The sequence below is a fragment of the Corythoichthys intestinalis genome, chromosome 1, assembly GCF_030265065.1.
Source record: "Corythoichthys intestinalis isolate RoL2023-P3 chromosome 1, ASM3026506v1, whole genome shotgun sequence".
Lineage (NCBI taxonomy): Eukaryota > Metazoa > Chordata > Actinopteri > Syngnathiformes > Syngnathidae > Corythoichthys > Corythoichthys intestinalis.
Window position 1 is genome coordinate 25,625,975 of NC_080395.1, and position 21,269 is coordinate 25,647,243.

Below are 21,269 nucleotides of genomic sequence, written 5' to 3' on the forward strand. Positions count from 1 at the left end.
TCTCTCCTTATGGAATGTAAATAAATGCACTGGAACATGGAAAAATATGGCTCAAAAGTCAAACAAAACTAGCAAACAGGAAAATCTTGTCGATGTTAGCATCTACGGGGTATGTCGGCTTCTTGTTTACCTATTTTGTGATGTCACCAGAAGTTGATAGATGAAGGCAACAACCAGTTTAGCTATTAGCCCAAATATCATTTGGAACATACTTTTGAAAATTTTACTCACTTTACATTTTTTTCTAAGAAACATATTTACTTTGCAGTTTCCACTGTATTCGTCGAACAAATGTGTTCCAATTATTTACTTTTATAACATTTAACTCATAGGGAAGACATTAAAATTGTTCACAGCACCTCACTACCGTCATTATCTGGGCCAATTATGCTTGTGTCCTTTCACTTCTACTACCCTAAACGAATCTGTCATTTTTTTTCTAATAGACAAGCAGTCTTCTAGCTGACATTTCCATTTTTCCTCCTCAATGCTTCAACCCGCCATGGCATTTAAGAACACCTTTTTCCAACCTGAGACAACAATCTCACAGGCCTGCCTGCTGCTTTGCAATTGACCGTCTAGTGTCAGGGAAAAGTACTATGGATGATACAATACATACAGTATTATTTATTTATTTATTTATTTTTATCTCTCTAAATCTGAGTTCTAACTGGCTAGTTTTGCAAATATATATAAGACATTTCTAATAAAGTTCAATTACATTTCTGTTAGCTCCCAATGAAAGAGAAGATGGGAAATGTTTAAAGTTGGACACCTTTGGTAATGGAGGTATGGGTCACCTCACGCTAGTCAACTGGGATAAGCTCCAGCTCACCCATGATCCTAACGAGGACAGGCAGTTTAGAAAATGGAGAGAAGTTCCCATTTGTTGTAGCCCATTTATCTAATTCATTGTTTCCAGTTTCCAGGGAATTTTGCACCCCTTACTCAAAATAGACTTGGACAAAACATGCTGAATCAGGTGTATACACAAACAATTTCTACAAATGGTAACAGATTAATACCTACTCGACCACTGCCACGTTTTTCACAAGAAAAACTATGTGTGCAGATGGATTGAATACCAAACATTCATGCTGTTATTGCTGACACATTAACAAAGAAAGTTACACTTACCACCGGTTGGCCATTGCTTAATCCCATCCCTTCCTGGTCCATCATGTTGCGCGATATTGTGATGGAGGGTAGATCCAAGCTTTGAGGTGGGAATTGAGGGATCAGGGAGCCCCTCTGATGGGCAGGAGGCTCTGGCATGGTGTGGAAAGGCGAATCCCCATCAGACAGTCCGAGGCCTGACTCTATTTCTGGCGGAGGTGTGATGGGGGGAATCTCAAATTCCTCATCCCCAAGACTGGGTGTGTGAAAGGTCTACAAGAAAGAAGAAAAAAAAACATTGGTTGAAATTCTTAAAGAGTTTTAGGAGCAAGGGAATACACTTGTCTTCTATGTGCACTAAAATCTTACATTGAAGCTATTAATGTCCACTTTGAGGAACATAAGCAAGAAAAAAAAGAATTAGAAAATTCAACTGACAATCATAGCAGCCCGAGAGGAGGTGCGATAACGGCACCTTATCTCAGAGATGCAAGATGATAGGTTAAACTGTGCTGCAAGTACTGTAAACATCACAGACTGGGTGGCGTTCAAAAACATTCTCAAAGATTATTACACTTGGCCAGGAGTATTTCTTTATTTTGTTCCCTTTGCCTATACCTTTCATCAAACATTATAATGTGTCTGCCTCTGGAATTAAAGATTTCCGACAAACCTAATTTACTTACATGGCTTCTCGAAGAAGGGAATGTTCACGCACATACAGTGCCTTGCAAAAGTATTCGGCCCCCTTGAATCTTGCAACCTTTCGCCCATTTCAGATTTCAAACATAAAGATATAAAATTTTAATTTTTTGTCAAGAATCAAAAACAAGTGGGACACAATCGTGAAGTGGAACAACATTTATTGGATAATTTAAACTTTTTTAACAAATAAAAAACTGAAAAGTGGGGCGTGCAATATTATTCGGCCCCTTTACTTTCAGTGCAGCAAACTCACTCCAGAAGTTCAGTGAGGATCTCTGAATGACCCAATGTTGTCCTAAATGACCGATGATGATAAATAGAATCCACTTGTGTGTAATCAAGTCTCCGTATAAATGCACCTGCTCTGTGATAGTCTCAGGGTTCTGTTTAAAGTTCAGAGAGCATTATGAAAACCAAGGAACACACCAGGCAGGTCCGGGATACTGTTGTGGAGAAGTTTAAAGCCGGATTTGGATACAAAAAGATTTCCCAAGCTTTCAACATCTCAAGGAGCACTGTGCAAGCCATCATATTGAAATGGAAGGAGCATCAGTCCACTGCAAATCTACCAAGACCCGGCCGTCCTTCCAAACTTTCTTCTCAAACAAGGAGAAAACTGATCAGAGATGCAGCCAAGAGGCCCATGATCACTCTGGATGAACTGCAGATATCTACAGCTGAGGTGGGAGAGTCTGTCCATAGGACAACAATCAGTCGTACACTGCACAAATCTGGCCTTTATGGAAGAGTGGCAAGAAGAAAGCCATTTATCAAAGATATCCATAAAAAGTCTCGTTTAAAGTTTGCCACAAGCCACCTGGGAGACACACCAAACATGTGGAAGAAGGTGCTTTGGTCAGATGAAACCAAAATTGAACTTTTTGGCCACAATGCAAAACGATATGTTTGGCATAAAAGCAACACAGCTCATCACCCTGAACACACCATCCCCACTGTCAAACATGGTGGTGGCAGCATCATGGTTTGGGCCTGCTTTTCTTCAGCAGGGACAGGGAAGATGGTTAAAATTGACGGGAAGATGGATGCAGCCAAATACAGGAACATTCTGGAAGAAAACCTGTTGGTATCTGCACAAGACCTGAGACTGGGACGGAGATTTATCTTCCAACAGGACAATGATTCAAAACATAAAGCTAAATCTACAATGGAATGGTTCAAAAATAAACGTATCCAGGTGTTAGAATGGCCAAGTCAAAGTCCAGACCTGAATCCAATCGAGAATCTGTGGAAAGAGCTGAAGACTGCTGTTCACAAACACTCTCCATCCAACCTCACTGAGCTTGAGCTGTTTTGCAAGGAAGAATGGGCAAGAATGTCAGTCTCTGGATGTGCAAAACTGATAGAAACATACCCCAAGCGACTTGCAGCTGTAATTGGAGCAAAAGGTGGCGCTACAAAGTATTAACGCAAGGGGGCCGAATAATATTGCACGCCCCACTTTTCAGTTTTTTATTTGTTAAAAAAGTTTAAATTGTCCAATAAATGTTGTTCCACTTCATGATTGTTTCCCACTTGTTGTTGATTCTTGACAAAAAAATTAAATTTCATATCTTTATGTTTGAAGCCTGAAATGTGGCGAAAGGTTGCAAGATTCAAGGGGGCCGAATACTTTTGCAAGGCACTGTAGGTGTGGTTTTCATGTGCAATGTTGTGTGTGCAATGTTGCATTAATTCGCGGAAGTGATGTACATTCATAAGCTCACAATGACCACACTAACACCAAGAGGCATGATGATGTCGAAGGTGTCTTTACATGTTATCTAAATTATTAATGCGATCTTAACGATTAAAAAGATTATCTTAACTCATTTGCTCCCAAAAACGTATAAATACGTTGTATTTTTAATTGTTTCAGTGTCCCAAAGACTGTTTCAGTGTCCCAAAGACGTATTTATATGTCTTTTACGTTTTTTTTCATAGGAGATATCTCTGGGTTCTGATACAACTGAGCTCCAAAGCACATAGCTGAAAATCCATTTTAAAGCAATAAAACTGGCCACTGGAGGGCAGTAGCACATTTGGTAAGACCCGCAACCCGATTCAACGGCAACGAACGGCCGGCCCGCATGGTCGGAGCGCCGGCGGAAGGATGCCAGGTGGCGGACGACCGAGCAGAACAACCGAGAGGACGCCCGCGATGCCAGGCGCTGGACGACCGAGCAGAACGACCGGGACCACCAGTAAAACGGACGATGCCGTTGAGTCCGTGCTGCTCGCCGAGCAGACCCCGCAGAGACAAAAAAAAATCCATCTTTTTGAGACAGGCGGCGATGAGGGAAAAGTTTACCCGGCTGTCGCAGCAACAACAGCGTCATCTCGGCGACAACAGTGTCATCTCTCAGTTAGTTATGTGTAAATAAATTGTTACTTTGCAATCAAAAGCTCTATTTGTCTTGTTGTTTATGTTATTCTGTAAAAGGAAAACATTATTCCGATGTTTGGGATGTAACTAAAGCAAAAAATAGCTGTGTTAAAGTCAAAGTTATGTTTGAAATGTATGCTTTCACAAAAAACTCAATTTCTCTGTTTTTTCATCAGAAATTGGAAAATTGCTCAAACTAAGCTATTTTCTAATGCTAACTTCTAAAGAATGGAAAAAGATATAAACTTACTTTTTTTTTTCCCTGCTGAAAGAAGCGAGTCTAATCTTTCTTTTGGTGGGTTCCATGTTTATATAGCAATAGAACAGAATTTTCTGTGGGCCTTGCAAAATCAGTCAAAATCCAGTAAAACGGCCTGGAGCGAAGGACCTTGCTCCGGTGAAAATGGCTGGGAGTGGATGAGTTAATACATATCTTTTTTTAAAAGATTGAACTAGTCAAAGCAATTACAATGATTGTTACTGGACTGTTCCACAAAATAATAGGCTTGGAAGCCAAAATACAGCATTTAGGATAATCATTAAGGAATACCGCCTTCTCAAAAACAAATGATTTTTTAAATAACTGAGTCCATGACATGTTCATTATGCTATGACAACCTTGCAACATTGCATCTGGTGTTAAACATCCCTAGTAATATACAAACATTATTTCTGGCACAACTATGGTATTTGAGAAGAAAGATGGCAACACAGCCTCTAAAATAGGACAAATTATTAGTACATTTGTAACCCAAGGGAAAAAACACTACACTATTTCAATAATTAGTTAATAAATAAATAGATAAGATAGTTATTAAAAAGTTCTAAAATGTTGTTCAAGAATGTTAAAATGTTGAAAATAATCCATTTACACTATGATGATGTCATATTGTTTACCAGTAATGTCTGTTAAGCAGTTTTTTTTTCTCTCCTTCCCAACTGTCATTCATCTCATATGAACCTGTTGATTGGTTATTTGTATGTGGCCTGATGTTGTATTCCAACGGGGAGAACGACAAGGGGGAGGGACTTTGGGAGAACGAGGCAAATTGACGAGCGAAGCAGACGAGCAGAGCTCAAATGAATGAGGAAAACGTCTGTCCTGGAGTTTTTTATCGTCACACAACGATAAATACGGAGTTTATCTACAGTGTGTGGACCTTAAAACATCCCGAAGGTAAATTAAAATGAGCAATGTAACTCATGTTGCTTTTATTAGCTAAAAGAAAAAGCTAACCGTTACTAGCGATTAGCATGTGCTAATATGCTAGCGCTAGTGGAAACTTTTTCCCCTTGTGATAGTGTGTGTGTGTACATTTTGCTGGTTTTGAACTCAAAAAGACTTCAAATTAGCATTGAATATTTTACACTGGCTAAGTGTAAATATCTGTTTGTCAAGGGACACGACGTGCGTGCTCCTTGGACCTTTTTTCGTTCTTTGGATAAATTGCTTGAGGACCACCGAGGGGAAAAACGGGCGTCGACGGCGTGTCGGGCTGCATGCGTCTTCCCAGCGTTCTCAACGGTCATCAACCATCTTGCCACCAACCAGAGCCCATCTCTCATCTCTTTTCCTTCTTCTTTCTAACTTCCATCTATCTCTCTCTCAAGAACATCTGACTGTGAGTACTGAGACACACAGAAAGTGCACGTATTGTTTTTTTTGTTGTTAAAGCGAAACGGTCACTAAGTTTTTGACCTCAACGTTCACAAGCGACGACTCAGGCCTGCAACGTTTTTTTTAATGGTGGGAAGTTTTTTTTTTTTTTGCTTTATACATTATTTGATTTCCTCTGTTTATATATGAGTGTGTGAAAAGTTTAAAGTATTTCGGTTGTGTGAGTTAAAACAAAATACACATTTTTACTTTAATGAAAGACTGAAATCTTATTATTTCTTAGTAGGGTAAATATATTTAAAAATTCTACTAAGTGGAGGCACCAAACCATTTAAGTTGTTTTTTCATACTTTATTCAAATTCTAGCAACGGCACCACTTACACAAAAAAATTCGAACCCAGAGCCCACCCAGCGTGTCACGTGGGTAGGGGCTACACATTAGCAGTCATATTTTTTCATAATTCTTTCCAAAATGATGCACGACTGCTGTAGAATGATGCTACTATTAGTCTTGAAAAAATATTCTAATACAATTTTATTTTGACCGCTATCTGATCATTAGTCAATAAGGACATAGAGATCAACACTAATAACCAAGAAGCAACCAATGGCAGGAACCGTTAATACAGCTTTCATTCATAAAAACAGAAGCAGTTCACCTTCAGTTCACAAGAGCTAAAGTCCAATTTGTCAAAATGCCAGCCTCTGGCTGCTTGAGTGCTGAATAGATTACAAGCACTTCCAGTAAGAACTGCTTGCTGCAAGCTCTCTGCTGTCATAAGCTTCAGTCCTCTCAACAATTCCTGGTGATGCCAATGAAAAAAATATCAAATGTGACCAAAAGTTAATAATCTAAACTGACACAAGTGGAGAAGTAGTAATAGTAGTAAGCTAGTTCCAGTCCTACGTTGGTAAAGTAACCCTAATTTGTCTGTAAGTAGGAATGTGCTGTAGAATCATTTATGCTATGGAAAAGGATATTAGCTACTTAGCATAGGACATTAGCTCATTTTGCGCTGTTCATAACATATACGTCATGAAATGTACTGCCACTGTGTTAGTATATATTTTGGTTCGGATTTTTTGATACTGTATTTGCCAGTTGAATTTAAAAGCAAATAGTTAAAATTATCTATATACAATACTAACGTAAAATTGAATTATGATTATCTGCGCATGCTTGATAAGATAATACTGTGGTACCTCTACATACGAATTCAATTCGTTCCAGGACCTGGTTTGTAAGTCGAAATCGTCGTATATCGAGCGGGATTTTCCCATAAGAATACATTATAATTAGATGAATTTGTTCAGCAGCTCTACGATAAATCCTTCACAAATACTGCAAGTACAACCACAAATAGCAATAGCAATTACAAAAAAAATAATTTTAAATAATAATAATAATTATTATTATTATTATGTTATTATTTTAATAATTTAAAGAATCGGGTTTTAATGTGGCAGTAGTGTTTTGCATGCTGTTCCTAATTACACCTTGTGACTGACGAGAGGTGTGGAACAGTGAGAACTTTTCACTTTTTCTTTTCACGTTTCGTTGTTATTGTCGGCAACGGCGGACAGTAGCCGTGTTGTGTTGCACAAGTTCTGAAATAAATGATTAAAAACATGACAAAGCTGGCGACTTCATTGCCTATGTTACAATAATAATTGTCACCTTAACTTATAAACACTGGCGAACGGAGGACAAAGGAGGACATTTGAGATCGTAGACGTATTCCGACCGTATTGTCGAGCCTGTTCATTGACGCGCACACTACGCTCACAGTTTTCTATCATTTTCACCTTAATTTCAATGGTAAGTGTCACCTTTTTCACCAGCTGCACTAACCTTCTTGGGACCCATGTTGATTTCTCTCACAAGAAAATCTGCCATGCTGCCTTCTTGCGGGAAAACAATGAAATAGCAACACTGTTATAAATTGACGTATTTCAAGCATGTCGTCATAGGAGTTAAATTTTACGACGGATGTCGAAAGTATCGTATATCGAGGCGTTCATATGTTGACGTACCAATGTGGTAGTATATTTGACTGGTTCATTTTCCAAGGTTATTTAGTGAACCTTAAAACACATTGCATATGTTTATGAACACACGGAAGCTAAGTTTTTAGTATAACTTTGACAGCAACTGCCATGTCACTCAGATTAGCTATTTTTGGCGTTTCATCGGTTTAGACCAGGGGCCGGGAACATTTTGGCTGAGAGAGCCATGAACACCAAATATTTTTAAATGTAATTCTGTGAGAGCCTTACGATATGTTTAAAACTAAAAATACAAGTAATATCTGCATTTTATGTAATTTCAACACTTTTAAAGAACAATAAGTCTCTGAAATATTTTAAATAACTTATATAAATAATAATAATTAAATTATATTAAATAATAGTTAAATAATATTTAAAAAGTTATTTTAATATTTTGTTGTATCCACAGATAGATTCACCCTATGTTTAAAATGTTTCATCTTAATTTATTGTTTTTATGGAAAATATACACACAAATTTCAGCCTGAAAAGACTGTTGTACTTATGCGTTTAAACCAGCAGGGGGCGGCATTTGCTTCTTGGCGTGCATGGGCAATAAGTGGTCGCATTTTAGAGCGAATAAGAAATGAACCGTCTGTGCAGCAAAGTGAGACAAACGTTGTTAAAAGGAGTTTTTGTTGTTTCAGGTGAGAAAGAGTATAATTTGACTGTGTATATTAGCAGATTGCTTCATTTTAGGATTATTGTGATGTGTACTGAGTGTTAATATAGTTCAGAAATATTTTAATCGTTAAGTATGTTTATGTATGACTGCAGATGTGTTCGTAATGGCGAGCGGATGACGAGTGAATGCTAGTAGTGTCTAAAATACAGAAGTTAAATGTTTTGTCACAAAAACTTGTATTTGTTTATTAATATTATTATATAAGAATTCGCATTTTAAAGCGAATAAGAAATCAGCCGTCTGTGCAGCAATGTGAGACGGACATTTTTTTTCTTGTTTCAGCTGTACAAGAAAAATAGAAAATAAAACAAAATTAAATGTGTAGCAACAGACTGAAGCATTTAATCTCTGTCTTCACCACGCTACAGATGCATAGCTATTATTTTAACCGACTGCCACAAGCATCATCAGACTTTTGCGTTCTCCACTGCCGCATCTGTCCTGAATGTCTCCTGATCACTGGCTTGCCAAAGGAAAAAATGTGAGCGCCCCTTATTGGTTGCTCTGTTTAACGCTTCCCCTGTGGCCCTTTCGCCCGCCAGGTTTTCCCCGAGGTCCTAGCACCTTTCCCATTACATAAGGTTTTTTTTTTTTTTTTAAATAATTGAAGATTTGTCTGCGAGCCAGATGCAGCCGTCACAAGGGCCATATCTGGCTCGCGAGCCATAGGTTCCCGACCCGTTTCAGACGAACTGACATCCAGTGTTACAAGGTTACAAATGATGAGCAATTCATTACTTTTCATCATAGCATAAGAACTCCTTATCACATGGTGGTTACATGTTATGTATGTTTTCATTTGGCTTGTCTTATATTTGTGGCCCACAAATGTTTTTCCAAAGAAAAAATATTGTACCCGACTTATGGTTTACTCTTGGGTTAGTGAGTGTGTGGAATATGCTGCTGACTTTTGTACGAATTTTGGTGGCGAAGATGCTGTTGAGTGGAAGTCTGGAGAAAATGTAGGATTCCCTGTTGCATACATGATCTTGACTCTGTTGCAAAACCAACAAATTCTGTTTTCCAGAGTTTAATAAAGTAATATGCAATGCAATTGGAAGGGAAAGGAAAATTGAGTGAAAAAAAAAAACTATAGTAAGTTTTACTTAAAGGGGACAAAAACTGCACAGCTACAGTTTTAATTTTTAATGAACAGCAAGGAAGTTGATTACATCGCAGTGATAGAAACAGGCACCAGTATCACTGCTCTCCATTCTCTCTACATGTTAATGAGTATACAAATCAACATCTGCACAAGAGGCCTTCAGTGCATTCAGATCTCATTTAGAACAAGGGGGTTGAAATATGTCTCCCGTCCATTAGAAAAGACCCTCTCCGGGGTGTTTTGGGAGAGGAGGTGTCAGATCCTGCTGGACGTCGCTGAGTGTAACGGTGTTGCAAGTCATTTCCAATAAAGCTAAGCTAATTCCACACCAGAAACGGCTCAGAGGGGGGAGGGGGATGTGATCGAAGATAAAAAAAAAAAAAAAAACACGGTCTAATTTTGTTTCATTGCTGGACTATTTATGCATTCAAACAGTTCTGGAAAGCTCAGCTGAGCCAAGTGCCCAAACAACTGCTGGCACAGGATGTGGGTGTATATACAGTACATGTTTGAGGAGTTGGCAACACTGGCAGCCACAGGATTATGAGTTATGTGATACGCCTAGCATGAGCACTCTTTTACTTGTAGATGGAAAAGGATATTTTCGGAGTTCTTATGGGCTTCACGCAATAAACAGTAGGCAGGATTCTAATCAAAAGAGTATACATGCAGTACAGACACAAATTAATGAGACATTTCCATGATTGTATGTGTACTGTGAAAGTTGCAAAAATTATCCGTAACTTCCACTAGTACCAGTTAGCTCATACATATAAAGATGAATCATAATTAAATCACCGAGTGCTATACAGAGAAAGGGAAAAAAAAAAAGTAAATCTGTGAGTTTGATACAAAAGAACCAACCTACATAAATATTTGTTGTGTATTTATGTGACCAGATCAAATATTCCTTATTTATTTCCAGGCATTCATATTCGTAGATAAAAAAAAAAAAAAATGTGAGCAAAATTGGAACAGATAGACCTAAAAGGGATTAAAGTTAATAAAACTTCAGATTCAGTTGCAAATAATCAGCTTGTTTGTGTTTGAATTTATTCCCCTCGGTGTTGCTTATATCAGGATAACGGTTGGGTTTACTATCAGCGTGTCATCCCTTCATTCCCCATTGGTTTTAGAATCTAAAATCGGGAAAGTGATAACAACGTGTTACTTCATTTCTCATTTTGAAATCCAAAATCGGAAAACGGATAACAACTTGTTATTTCATTTCTTGTTTTCAAATCAAAAATCAGAAACAAATAAGGGCGGCCTAATTTCGCTGTTTTGATTTTGTTTTGAAATTAAAAAATAGAATATGAAAGAATGGAATTAGCATGGTATTTTTGTTCGATTCGGTTTTGTTTTGTATAATATTTGATGTGTTGTGGCCCGGAAGTTGCTGTCTTTTTCTCAGGAAGGTCAGTCAGCCTTTACCGGTGTAGGTTCACTATCCTCTTCCCCTCACTATCCACTCGCTCTCGCTATATGATTGGCCGAAGAGTCGAAATGCTCTCCCGTGAAATGCCTGTTTTAAAATGTTCCCGTTGTTACTTCTTGCGTTCACTTAAGAGTGCTCATTTAAAAAGGAAAATCGATGGATGATACTACACACAGAGCGTATTATTAACAAATGCTAATGTTGTATATTCATATAGCGAGAATAAGGAACGTCACTGACAAGCGCAGGCCCCCGCGAGTGGATAGTGAGGGGACTAGGATAGTGCGCCTACACCGGATGATTCCATTTATGGGTGACTTTATTTCCAGTGAGAAGAGTCTTTAACTCATTCACTCCCAGCCATTTTCACCAGAGCAAGGCCCTTCGCTCCCGGCCGTTTAGTGGATTTTGACTGATTTTGCAAGGCCCACAGAAAATTCTGTTCTATTGCTATATAAACATGGAACCCACCAAAAGAAAGATTAGACTATCTTCTTTCAGCAGGAAAAAAAGTAAGTTCCATTAAGTAAGTTCTTTTTCCATTCTTTAGAAATCAGCATTAAAAAAAAAGCTTAGTTTGAGCAATTTTCCAATTTCTGATGAAAAAAAAATAACAGAGAAATTGAGCTTTTTGTGAGAGCATACATTTCAAACATAACTTTGACTAACACAGCTTTTTTTTTTTGCTTTAATTACATCCCAAACATCTGAATAATGTTTTGCTTTTACAAAATATCATAAAGAACCCAACAATTAGAGCTTTTGATACCAAACTAACAATTTATTTACACATAACTAACTGAGAGATGACGCTGTTGTCGCCGAGATGACGCTGTTGTCGCCGCGACAGCCGGATAAACCTTTCCCTCATCGCTGCCTGTCTCATAAAGATGAATTTTTTTGAGTCTCTGCGGGGTCTGCTCGGCGAGCAGCACGGATTCAATGGCATCTTCCGCCGCACTGGTGGTCCCTGTCGTTCCGCTCGGTCGTCCAGCGCCTGGCATCCCGGGCGTCCTCTCGGTTGTTCTGCCCGGGCGCCGGCAATCCGACCGTGTGGCCTGGCCGTTCGTTGCCGTTGAATCGGGTTGCAGGTCTTACCAAATGCGCTACCGCCCTCCAGTGGCCAGTTTTATTGCTTTAAAATGGATTTTCAGTTTTGTGCTTTGGAGCTAGGTTGAATAAGGACCCATAGATGTCTTTTATGGAAAAAAAAAACAAAAACTTAAAAGACGTATAAATATGTCTTTGGGACACTGAAACAATTAAAAATAAAACTTATTTATACGTTTTTGGGAGCAAATGAGTTAACCGCACTGATCTAGAAACCCTTCAGTCTTTAAAAAGCACGTATACATCTGCCATCCTTGATAAAAACATTACGTGATAATTACTGTAAAACGTAGCTATCGTGCAACTCGATTCACCCTATCAATGGAATCATTCGGTAGAAACTGACTGACATTCCTAAAGAAAACAAAGTCAACAACTTCCGGGTCACAACACATCGAAAATGTTCAAACCAAAAATGAATTGAACAAAAATATCATGATAATTAAATTCTCTCGTATTCTATTTTTAATTTCAAAACAAAATCAAAACAGTGAAAAATAGTTCGTGCTCGTTGTTTGTTTTCCAATTTTTGATTTGCAAACGAAAAATAAAGTAAGTCATTCTACGTTTTCCGATTTTGGATTCTAAAACAGGTAAACAATGAACGAATGATACACTGATAGTTCACAAATCAACAATTGGCCAGTATTTCAAAACATCTTTACCTATGTCTAATCCATTAATGGTAAACCCAAATGTTTTTACTTAGCATGAAAAAAATGAATTGTCCCTACTGTTCTAATGCTTTTACACCAGAGAGTGTTACTTTAAAAAAAATGCAAATAATCATTCAGCTACACCCGAGAGTTGGCGCACTGTTTTTTTCCCCTAATAGTGAAAAACATTTGTCGCAAGATTTATTTCTTGGATTGACCTTGTACAATATGAACTTTAAAAACTGTTTACCATATTCTTCAAACCTCTTTGACCCTTGTCTAAAAAAAACATGATTCGCTTCATATATAATACACATTGTTTGAAGAGCAATAAGAAGATTACAATAATACAGGAACAAACAGCAAAAGAAGGTTGAATTGTTATCTGTGGATTTTCGCCAGCAGATTTTTTTTTTCTTTTTATCCAAGTGCCATCAGGCTGCTCTTTCGGGGAGAGAGAGAACAAAAAGCTTTTCAGGCAATACTCCCAGCCCTTCAATAAATGTACTAATGCAATTCGCAGATGCAATAACCAAGACATGTTGAAGGCAGCAGCATGTAATTACTGAATGTAGCTGGCCTGAGAATCAATGACAGGCAGGATTAAGGATCTAGTTTCAAATCAGCAGACAGCCAGAGTGCAACTGCTCAAATGACAACATCATCCACCGAAAGCCCTAATCAACATTATTTCAAATTTGTAGTCCATTTCTACATATTTATAGTTCATTAGCTATCTCTAATGTAATTGGCCAAGTAAAGTGATACATCTGAGTGGAAAACAATCTAAGGGGACTGTATCTTTTACTCCAAGGGAAGCAGTCAAACCTTTTTCCCTGACAGGAAGTGTGCTTTAACAGGCATGGCCAGGTCATCGTATCTCATTCTCTACGTCTATCAGGTAAATGATACGCCAGGCATTAAAAAAAAAGCAAATGCAAAAGCACTCTAAATATATGCAATAGCTGCCGACCAATAGCAGTAAGATGGAAAAATGTATTACCTGTCGCTCAAATAGATGTCTCGTAGTTCAAAACACAATGTCATTTACTTCCATGCTAACAGACAGAACTGAAGAGTTACTTCTTCAATAAGTCTTTACGGAGCAAAGCGGGCAAGTACATTGTCATATTTCTAGTATATTAGAGGATCTCTCACTGAGTGCAGTCACATCCCATCAATGTCAGCTCATTGGACATCAGCAGCAGACATTGCAAGATGTGAGTACTAAGCTACCTGTGTTGTCTCTGAGTCTCAGGACAAAAGATGAGGCAGAAATGTTTCAGGCAATATAAATAACAGAGCGGAGTAACGGGAATTCATCAATATGACAAGAAGAGAGGGCCTCGTGGCTTTTATATTGGAATTGGTGCTTATAAGTAGTGAATTATGAGGCACAAAGAAATGAAAAAGAACTCTATTATTCATGGAATGGAGCCAATGAAAAGAATGGATGGAATAGAAATCATTCCGTATGATTGCCAAGGAAGAGAAAGTATGTTTTTTCTACTTGTTGTTTGCATAACACAATTTTTCAATTTCACAGACACTTCATCACAACCAAAAGAAATGAATTTCCAAATAAGGTTGATGTATGAGAATATGCTTAGAAAGTCACATAGAAAAAAAAGAGGTTTGAATTGCCATCACCGAATCTCTTGAGACTTAAACTCAGCTTGTTTGTCTCTTTCTTTCTGTGCATTTTTAAGACCACTGCAGAATAATCCCAGTGATGGCAAGAAGGAATCGCCATATAGCAGAAGCATAAAATTAACCAATTTATTCAAATAATTGCTCAAAGACATGTATACTCACATCACCAGCAGTCAGCAGGGTGCCATTTGCTTCTGACATGTTCATGTAGTTGTTGTTCTGGAACTAAATGGGGAAACAGATGACAAAAACACAATCAACTTTCTGAGCTGCTCACCGTGGAAAGCTGTCACTCAAACGCAGTCAATATTTACACACCGGCCCTGACCCGCTTTTGACGCTTTCACAAGGACACGCCGTCACTTCGGCTTTCGATGATTGTGTCATTCAGTGATGATTCAAAGTGGTAAGTAATGAAATGCCGCACTGCCTATTCAGCGCTTTTGTGGGTGACAATTAAGTGCGTTTGCATGACAAAGACAAGTATCAAGATGCACTAGCGGTTTGTTAACTTCAAATAACCTGTGGGTGAGTAGGGATACTACAGGAGGTCGAGTGTGTACATATGGGGGTCGTGTGATCCAGGGTAATCAGAGCGAGTTAATGTGAATGTTGGCAGTCATAGCTGTTGGTATTAGACCAGTCTTTTTAAAACTCCCACAAGCTACACACCCCCTTGAACAGTTGGCATACCCCCCTGTTTCTTGCACATTCAAAAAGTCAGAAAAGCTTTGTATCACAAACCCTTAAACATTCCATAGAATTGGTGATCCTAATTCACTATTCGCATATTTTTAAACCAGAGTCACCTGATTTTGAGAATCTGCCGATATAAGGTCCTTATCCGATACCAGAAAACAAAAAGTTATGTTTTTTTGTTTTGGAACAAAAGTTCCAAACATGTTACTGTCCCACTTTGCCGCCTTCATAGTATGAAATACTTTTAACAAGAATAACGTAGAAAAATGCGTCTTTAATAAATGTCTCATTGAGTGAGTCCACTCAAATCCACTCACACTGCTGAGAATAGCTTCTCAGTTACAAAATGAGTTGCCACAGCACACTTATGTAAGTTTAACGATGATTGACACATTTGTCCCTTTGATCGTAGAGCTACCGGGGTTCTCTGACAAGATCAAAGCTAGAAACCTGTCAATCATCGTTAACTTTAAGTACCAAACGCAATAAAAGCATGAAACAGAAAACATAAATATATTTTTTTAATTAATAGAATTCTCTGAAAAAAGGCTTGATCGGCCCGATTTCCGATCATGTGGTTGGATGGGGACATCCCTATCATAGACCCTCAAAAAACGTCTGAAAACTTTATTTCTGCTGTACACTCAACTAGGGATGGGAATCGAAATCCGATTCCAATTCGGAACCGGTTCCGAGTGTTTCGAGGCCTCGACATCACAATGAAAAAGCCTTAACGATCTCTTCAACGATTCTTAAAGACGCGTATTGCGTCGTGACGTGTCTTGTTGTCCAGACGCATCAAACTAGCATGGCGCCAAGAACCACTCGCTCCAAAGTTGGACTACACTTCACCAGGAAAGAGTGTGAAAATGAAAGGTTACGACGGGTAAGCACGAGCATTGCAGCCATAAACATAACAATGACAGCACGTAGGTTCAAACGCTCGAAAGTGTGTCTTCACTTCACGAGGAAAAATTACAACAAAGCGACTTGCAGTCATTGCAAGGTGGAGATAACTGCATCGGGAGGGAATAGACTGCACTGTCCTCACCGAGACAGCTACACAGCTAGCTAAACTCCGAAATGACGATACAGAAGACGTTGGTATAATTTGCTGACTTTATTCAACCATCACTTGAAGAGTGAAACTAAAAATAGAAATGAAACAAATCAATTTCGTCCCCAATAACAAACAGGTTTGCATCAACGTAAATCAGCGATGATTAGCTGCTAATAACAGTATGGTTAGCATTCGTTCGCTAGCATTAGCACATCGTTCAAACCACTACACAACTGGATTTAAGTGTCCGATCGCGAGTGGAAACACAACAACAACAACACAAAAGACTATATACCCTACCCACCGACGTCACAAAACCACGTGCTCGCTGTGTGGTTCCGCCCACTTGTCCGTCATTTTGTCTCTGTATTAGCATTGTTTTCAATTGATCGAGGAATTTAAAATGCATTTCATGGAAGACCCGGTGCTTTCTGATGCCGTAAACTCACTGGATGTGTTGCATAAAAGGCGTTATGTGGAAAAGCTTCGTTCTATACAGTCGCCAGATCCATATTTGATGCCCAAATCGATGTTTTTCGACCCACTGTCTTCGCCCTGTCTGCCTGACATCTGCTACGCTGATATTTACAATGATCTTGTCCACACAAAATCAGCCTATTCTCACAAAAATTTGAAAAACTTCAAGAGCTTGGAGGCTTATAAATACTTCGTTGCTGGTTGGGTGAAACAGGTCCTCGTTCGGCAGGAATCTATCTTGTGCTTGGAAAGGTGAGTTACGAAATTTTCAATTCAAAATCTTTTGTTATTGCTAACATCCACTGTCAAGTCTAATGTATTTCATGTCGTTTGTCAATGGAGTTAAGGCTTTTAATGTTTATATGGTTTAGCGATAGCACTCTCACTACATACATACGTGTATGTTGTCGGCGATTAGCCTAGCAATTATCTTAATTGTGGTTATTTGTCAGCCCCGTAGACGAGGCCAGTTTCTTTCACTTGGTACCAGCTAAATATTATTCAAAAAATAACGATGGTGGAAGAAAGGGAAGTCACAAACATCTTGAATTTGAAACTATGTCGTACTACGTCGTATGTTGTCGGCGATTAGCCTCGCAATGATCTTAATTGTGGTTATTTGTCAGCTCCGTAGACGAGGCCAGTTTCTTTCACTTGGTACCAGCTACATATTATTCAAAAAATAACGATGGTGGAAGAAAGGGAAGTCACAAACATCTTGAATTTGAAACTATGTCGTACTACGTCGTATGTTGTCGGCGATTAGTCTCGCAATGATCTTAATTGTGGTTATTTGTCAGCCCAAAACCCTCTAAGTATATCTTAAATGCATCTTACCGGATATAAAATGACTACTACATAGTCTGTGGTGATTTTTTTGGTGCCCAGTTTTCACGTCGAATTGCAGCCGTCCATTTTGCTCTCCTCTTTGGATCCCTCGGAATACGGTAAAACTTCAAGTCTCTCCTTCCATCTTCTCTGTTAGTGCAACCAACAGCCACACACGCCTTCACCATTTTGATTATTAATGTTAAGGAGCAGAAAAACACGCCGTAAATAGGAGAAATGTACGTAGCCGTAACAGGTTAACACTATGTTTTGACGGACAAGTGGGCGGTACCATTCAGGAGAGCGGAGTTGTGACTTCACGTGGGTAGGGTCTATACATACAGGCGTTGCCTCTGTAGATATTAACATTAACAAAGAACGTAGGCTCGTAGAAGTGTTTCCCTCTCTCACTTCGCACGCTCACTCGCTTGGATGCGGTATTTCTTCGGGTGCCCAAACTGCGGCCCGCGGCCCAAATACAGCCCGCCTCCACATTTGGTCCGGCCATTTTGAATTTTTTTTTTTTTCTCAATCGTGTTATTTATTTCCTGGCCTTTTTCCTTGAAGAATTCAGAGCGGGTTATTTGCTTATTATCTATTTAATTTTGTTTTTTATTATTAATTATTATTATTATATTATTATTTTTATTTTATTTACTTTCATTCCGTGAAGAATCCAGAAAGGGTTATTTGATTGTGGCTTTCTGAAAAACAATAATTTTTTACATTTATGAACTTCTGCAATCGTCACTTTTTTTTGTTACAAACTGACCCCGGCCCCCATCAGAGAAGGGAAAAGTTATGTGGCCCTCACAGGAAAAAGTTTGGGGACCCCTGCTTCAAGACATATTGCCAAACGCAGAACAACAACCTATCTCCCAATATATACCAGTATTTTTTATTTCTATTAGATAAATGTTTCAGTAAAATGTTACACATTCTTGTGTATTTGCCACTTATTGCCACAGTTAACATTGAGGCTTTGGGCCTCTTTTGATTTCGTTGTGAGTTTGTAAGGTTGTGAGTTCTGATTAAACAAACTCGATGCCAATCAAAACGTTTGTTGTTCTTTTTCCCCAAATTAGAATCGATAAAGAATCGAATCGTTAAGCAATATCGATAATGGAATCGGAATAGTAAAAATCCTATCAATTCCCATCCCTACACTCAACAATACAATGTACGAATAAGTAGTTGGCTTTTATTGCAAACTACATGCAAAACTGTTAGCATTTCTACAGACTTGCAGCTAAACCCTCATCCATGGACACGCTAGGGGTGTGACAAAATATCAAAATGGTGATATATCTTGATACTTTGCATCTCAAAAAGGTTATCAAAATGTTTATGCCAAGAGTCGAGATATTGTTTTATAAAAGATGTCAATGTTAAAAAAAAAAAAAAAAAAAAAAAGTTGCTACCAAAACCTTCCACCATAATATTGTCTCAGTTAACTCTATGGCTGCCATTGACGGTGCTCTAGGCCCAATCCATTAAGACCGGGAAGGGCGAATGAACGTTCGTACATTCGAAACCAGAGCATTTAGTCACTTTCTGTTCATTGTAGGGCATTTACAGGTCATTTCCAGTTGAGTTTGCGTCACTGCCTAATCATAAAATGCCCCAAAGTCAACAGGAAGTGACCCTGAAATGACCCAAAATCCACAGGAAGTGACTGAAAATGGTAAATGAAAAAGGTAATGAATGACCTGAAATGGCCCAAGATTACCTCGTTGCTTGGCATTGGCTCCCACTGACAGCCATAGAAGTGGAAGGGGCCCGCTTGAAGTGGGAGGGGTTCACTCGCTGCCACCCTCCCAGTTCAAATGGATTCGACATCTACTAGTAATAAACCTACAGCAGAAGGATGAAAATACCTTATTTTTCCTCTTTATTAGTTGTTTGTAGAATGAATTCCTGACTTGTATCGATAATCGTTGTATCTCGATATTGTATTGCAAACCGAATCATATTGTGAGGTACCAAGAGGTTCCCACAACTAGCACATGTCCTCAAAACAAGTAAAAAAAAACATATTGGATGCAGCCTTTCCCGAACTAATCATAATAATAATAAGACACCTGTCAGCATCCTAACATCAGGTGTCGAATTGGTGGCCCATGGGCCAAATCCGACCCGCAAAAGAAAATTCTGTGAAACAACTGATTACTCTTCTCCAGTGTTGGGAGTAACGCTGTTATAAATAACGCCGTTACGTAACGCCGTTATTTTTTCAGTAACGGGGTAATCTCACTAATTACTTTTTCCGCCATTACAACGCCGTTACCGTTACTGACGGTCAAAAGCGGTGCGTTACTTACTCTGAATAAATTGAAGAAACTACCAGCCGTGTCGAGCCGACTCTCTGCTCTGTTGATTTGTCATCCAAGACTTGGGGTGCGTTCAGGTTCGACAATAGCGCACGTGCTTTTGACTCCAAGCTGTTTGTCCCTGCTCATTCAATTAGACAATGCTTTCCAAAGTTTGGTAATGTTTCTGTGTTTGCTACACCTGATGCTAGCCTCGTTCCCATCTCCCACTGTCAGCCAGCAATAATTCTGCTTCCATCTTGAGGACGGCAGATGCTTTGAAGGTGACGTGAATTGTCGGGAAACCAGCCTACCTGAACGCAGCCCCTCGAGAGATGCGATGGAAGTGATTGTGATTGGCTGAGGGTTAGAGTCATGTGTCATGATAAGCCAATCAGAGCCGGTGATTTCAAAAGCAAACCGGAACAGCGCGTGCGGCAAACACACACGCAAAACAGATGCACAGGGTCGGGATGGCAGAGCATTCAGAAGAAAAATTGTCCTTTAAGAGGTGGAGATATAGACACTATTTCAAGTTTGTCGAGATTAAAGGAAAGAACCTGCATGTAATGTGTAATTTAAGTCCCGGGGCAAAGCTTTTGTCGACATCTGTGGTAAGCAATTCAAATCTGCTGAAGAACCTAACAAGTTAACTGTCTGTTCTTCTCTATTCCACTGACTCGAATACTGCTCAGAAAATTTCAAATTCGGTGACATACAACAAGTTCTTTTTAAAGTAACGGAAATAGTTACTTTCCCTGGTAACTACTTACTTTTACTATAGAGTAATTCAGTTACTAACTCAGTTACTTTTTGGAAGGAGTAGTGAGTAATGTAACTACTTTTTTAAAGTAACATGCCCAACACTGCTCTTCTCTAAAATAAAATTTATATGAAATTTATGGGGCCCTCGATCAAAGATCCATGACTCCAGAAGAAACCATTTACTGTTTTTACTTAATGAAAAACAAAAATGAAATAACTAACCAAAATAAAGGAATATTCATATTTTTCCTTTTTTAATGATATTGATATTTAATGATTTTTTTTTTTTTTTTAATTAAAAAATCATTGCTATTAAGTGGCACAAAAAGAGGATTGGACAAAATTGAGGTCAACAATGTCTCTAAACGATTCATAGACTATCATGATAATTGTCAATTCATTTGCTAATTGATTACCTGTCCATTAGTCATTAATTAATCATGCCGGCCCTAGGTTTCACTGCCAATACATTTTAACTGTGATGGGCTGGCAGCAATCAAATGCCAGCCCCTCGCAGTTAAAGTGAATTGGACGTCTAGTGCCGCCAATGGCAGCCAATGCTAATAAGTGAAATATTTAAATGGGTTGGCCGACATAATGGCCCTCCGAAGG

At 38.7% G+C, this 21,269-nt stretch overlaps 1 protein-coding gene and 1 long non-coding RNA gene across 3 annotated transcripts in view; one reads left to right on the top strand and one right to left on the bottom strand.

Annotated features, from left to right (window-relative positions):
* The window catches only part of tox3 (TOX high mobility group box family member 3), an 83,470-nt gene that overhangs the window by 21,277 nt on the left and 40,924 nt on the right, over positions 1-21,269 (bottom strand). For both annotated transcript variants that reach the window (XM_057837546.1, XM_057837557.1), the window contains exons 2-3: positions 14,682-14,744; positions 1,138-1,389 (exon numbers count right to left, since the gene is read on the bottom strand). In XM_057837546.1, coding sequence (XP_057693529.1) covers positions 1,138-1,389; positions 14,682-14,744 — 315 coding nt within the window. The remainder of the gene's footprint in view (positions 1-1,137; positions 1,390-14,681; positions 14,745-21,269) is intronic.
* Positions 5,224-21,269, top strand: part of LOC130916677 (uncharacterized) — a 44,815-nt gene continuing 28,769 nt past the window's right edge. The window contains exons 1-2 of the long non-coding RNA XR_009063324.1: positions 5,224-5,381; positions 5,604-5,826. This is a non-coding gene — a long non-coding RNA (uncharacterized LOC130916677). The remainder of the gene's footprint in view (positions 5,382-5,603; positions 5,827-21,269) is intronic.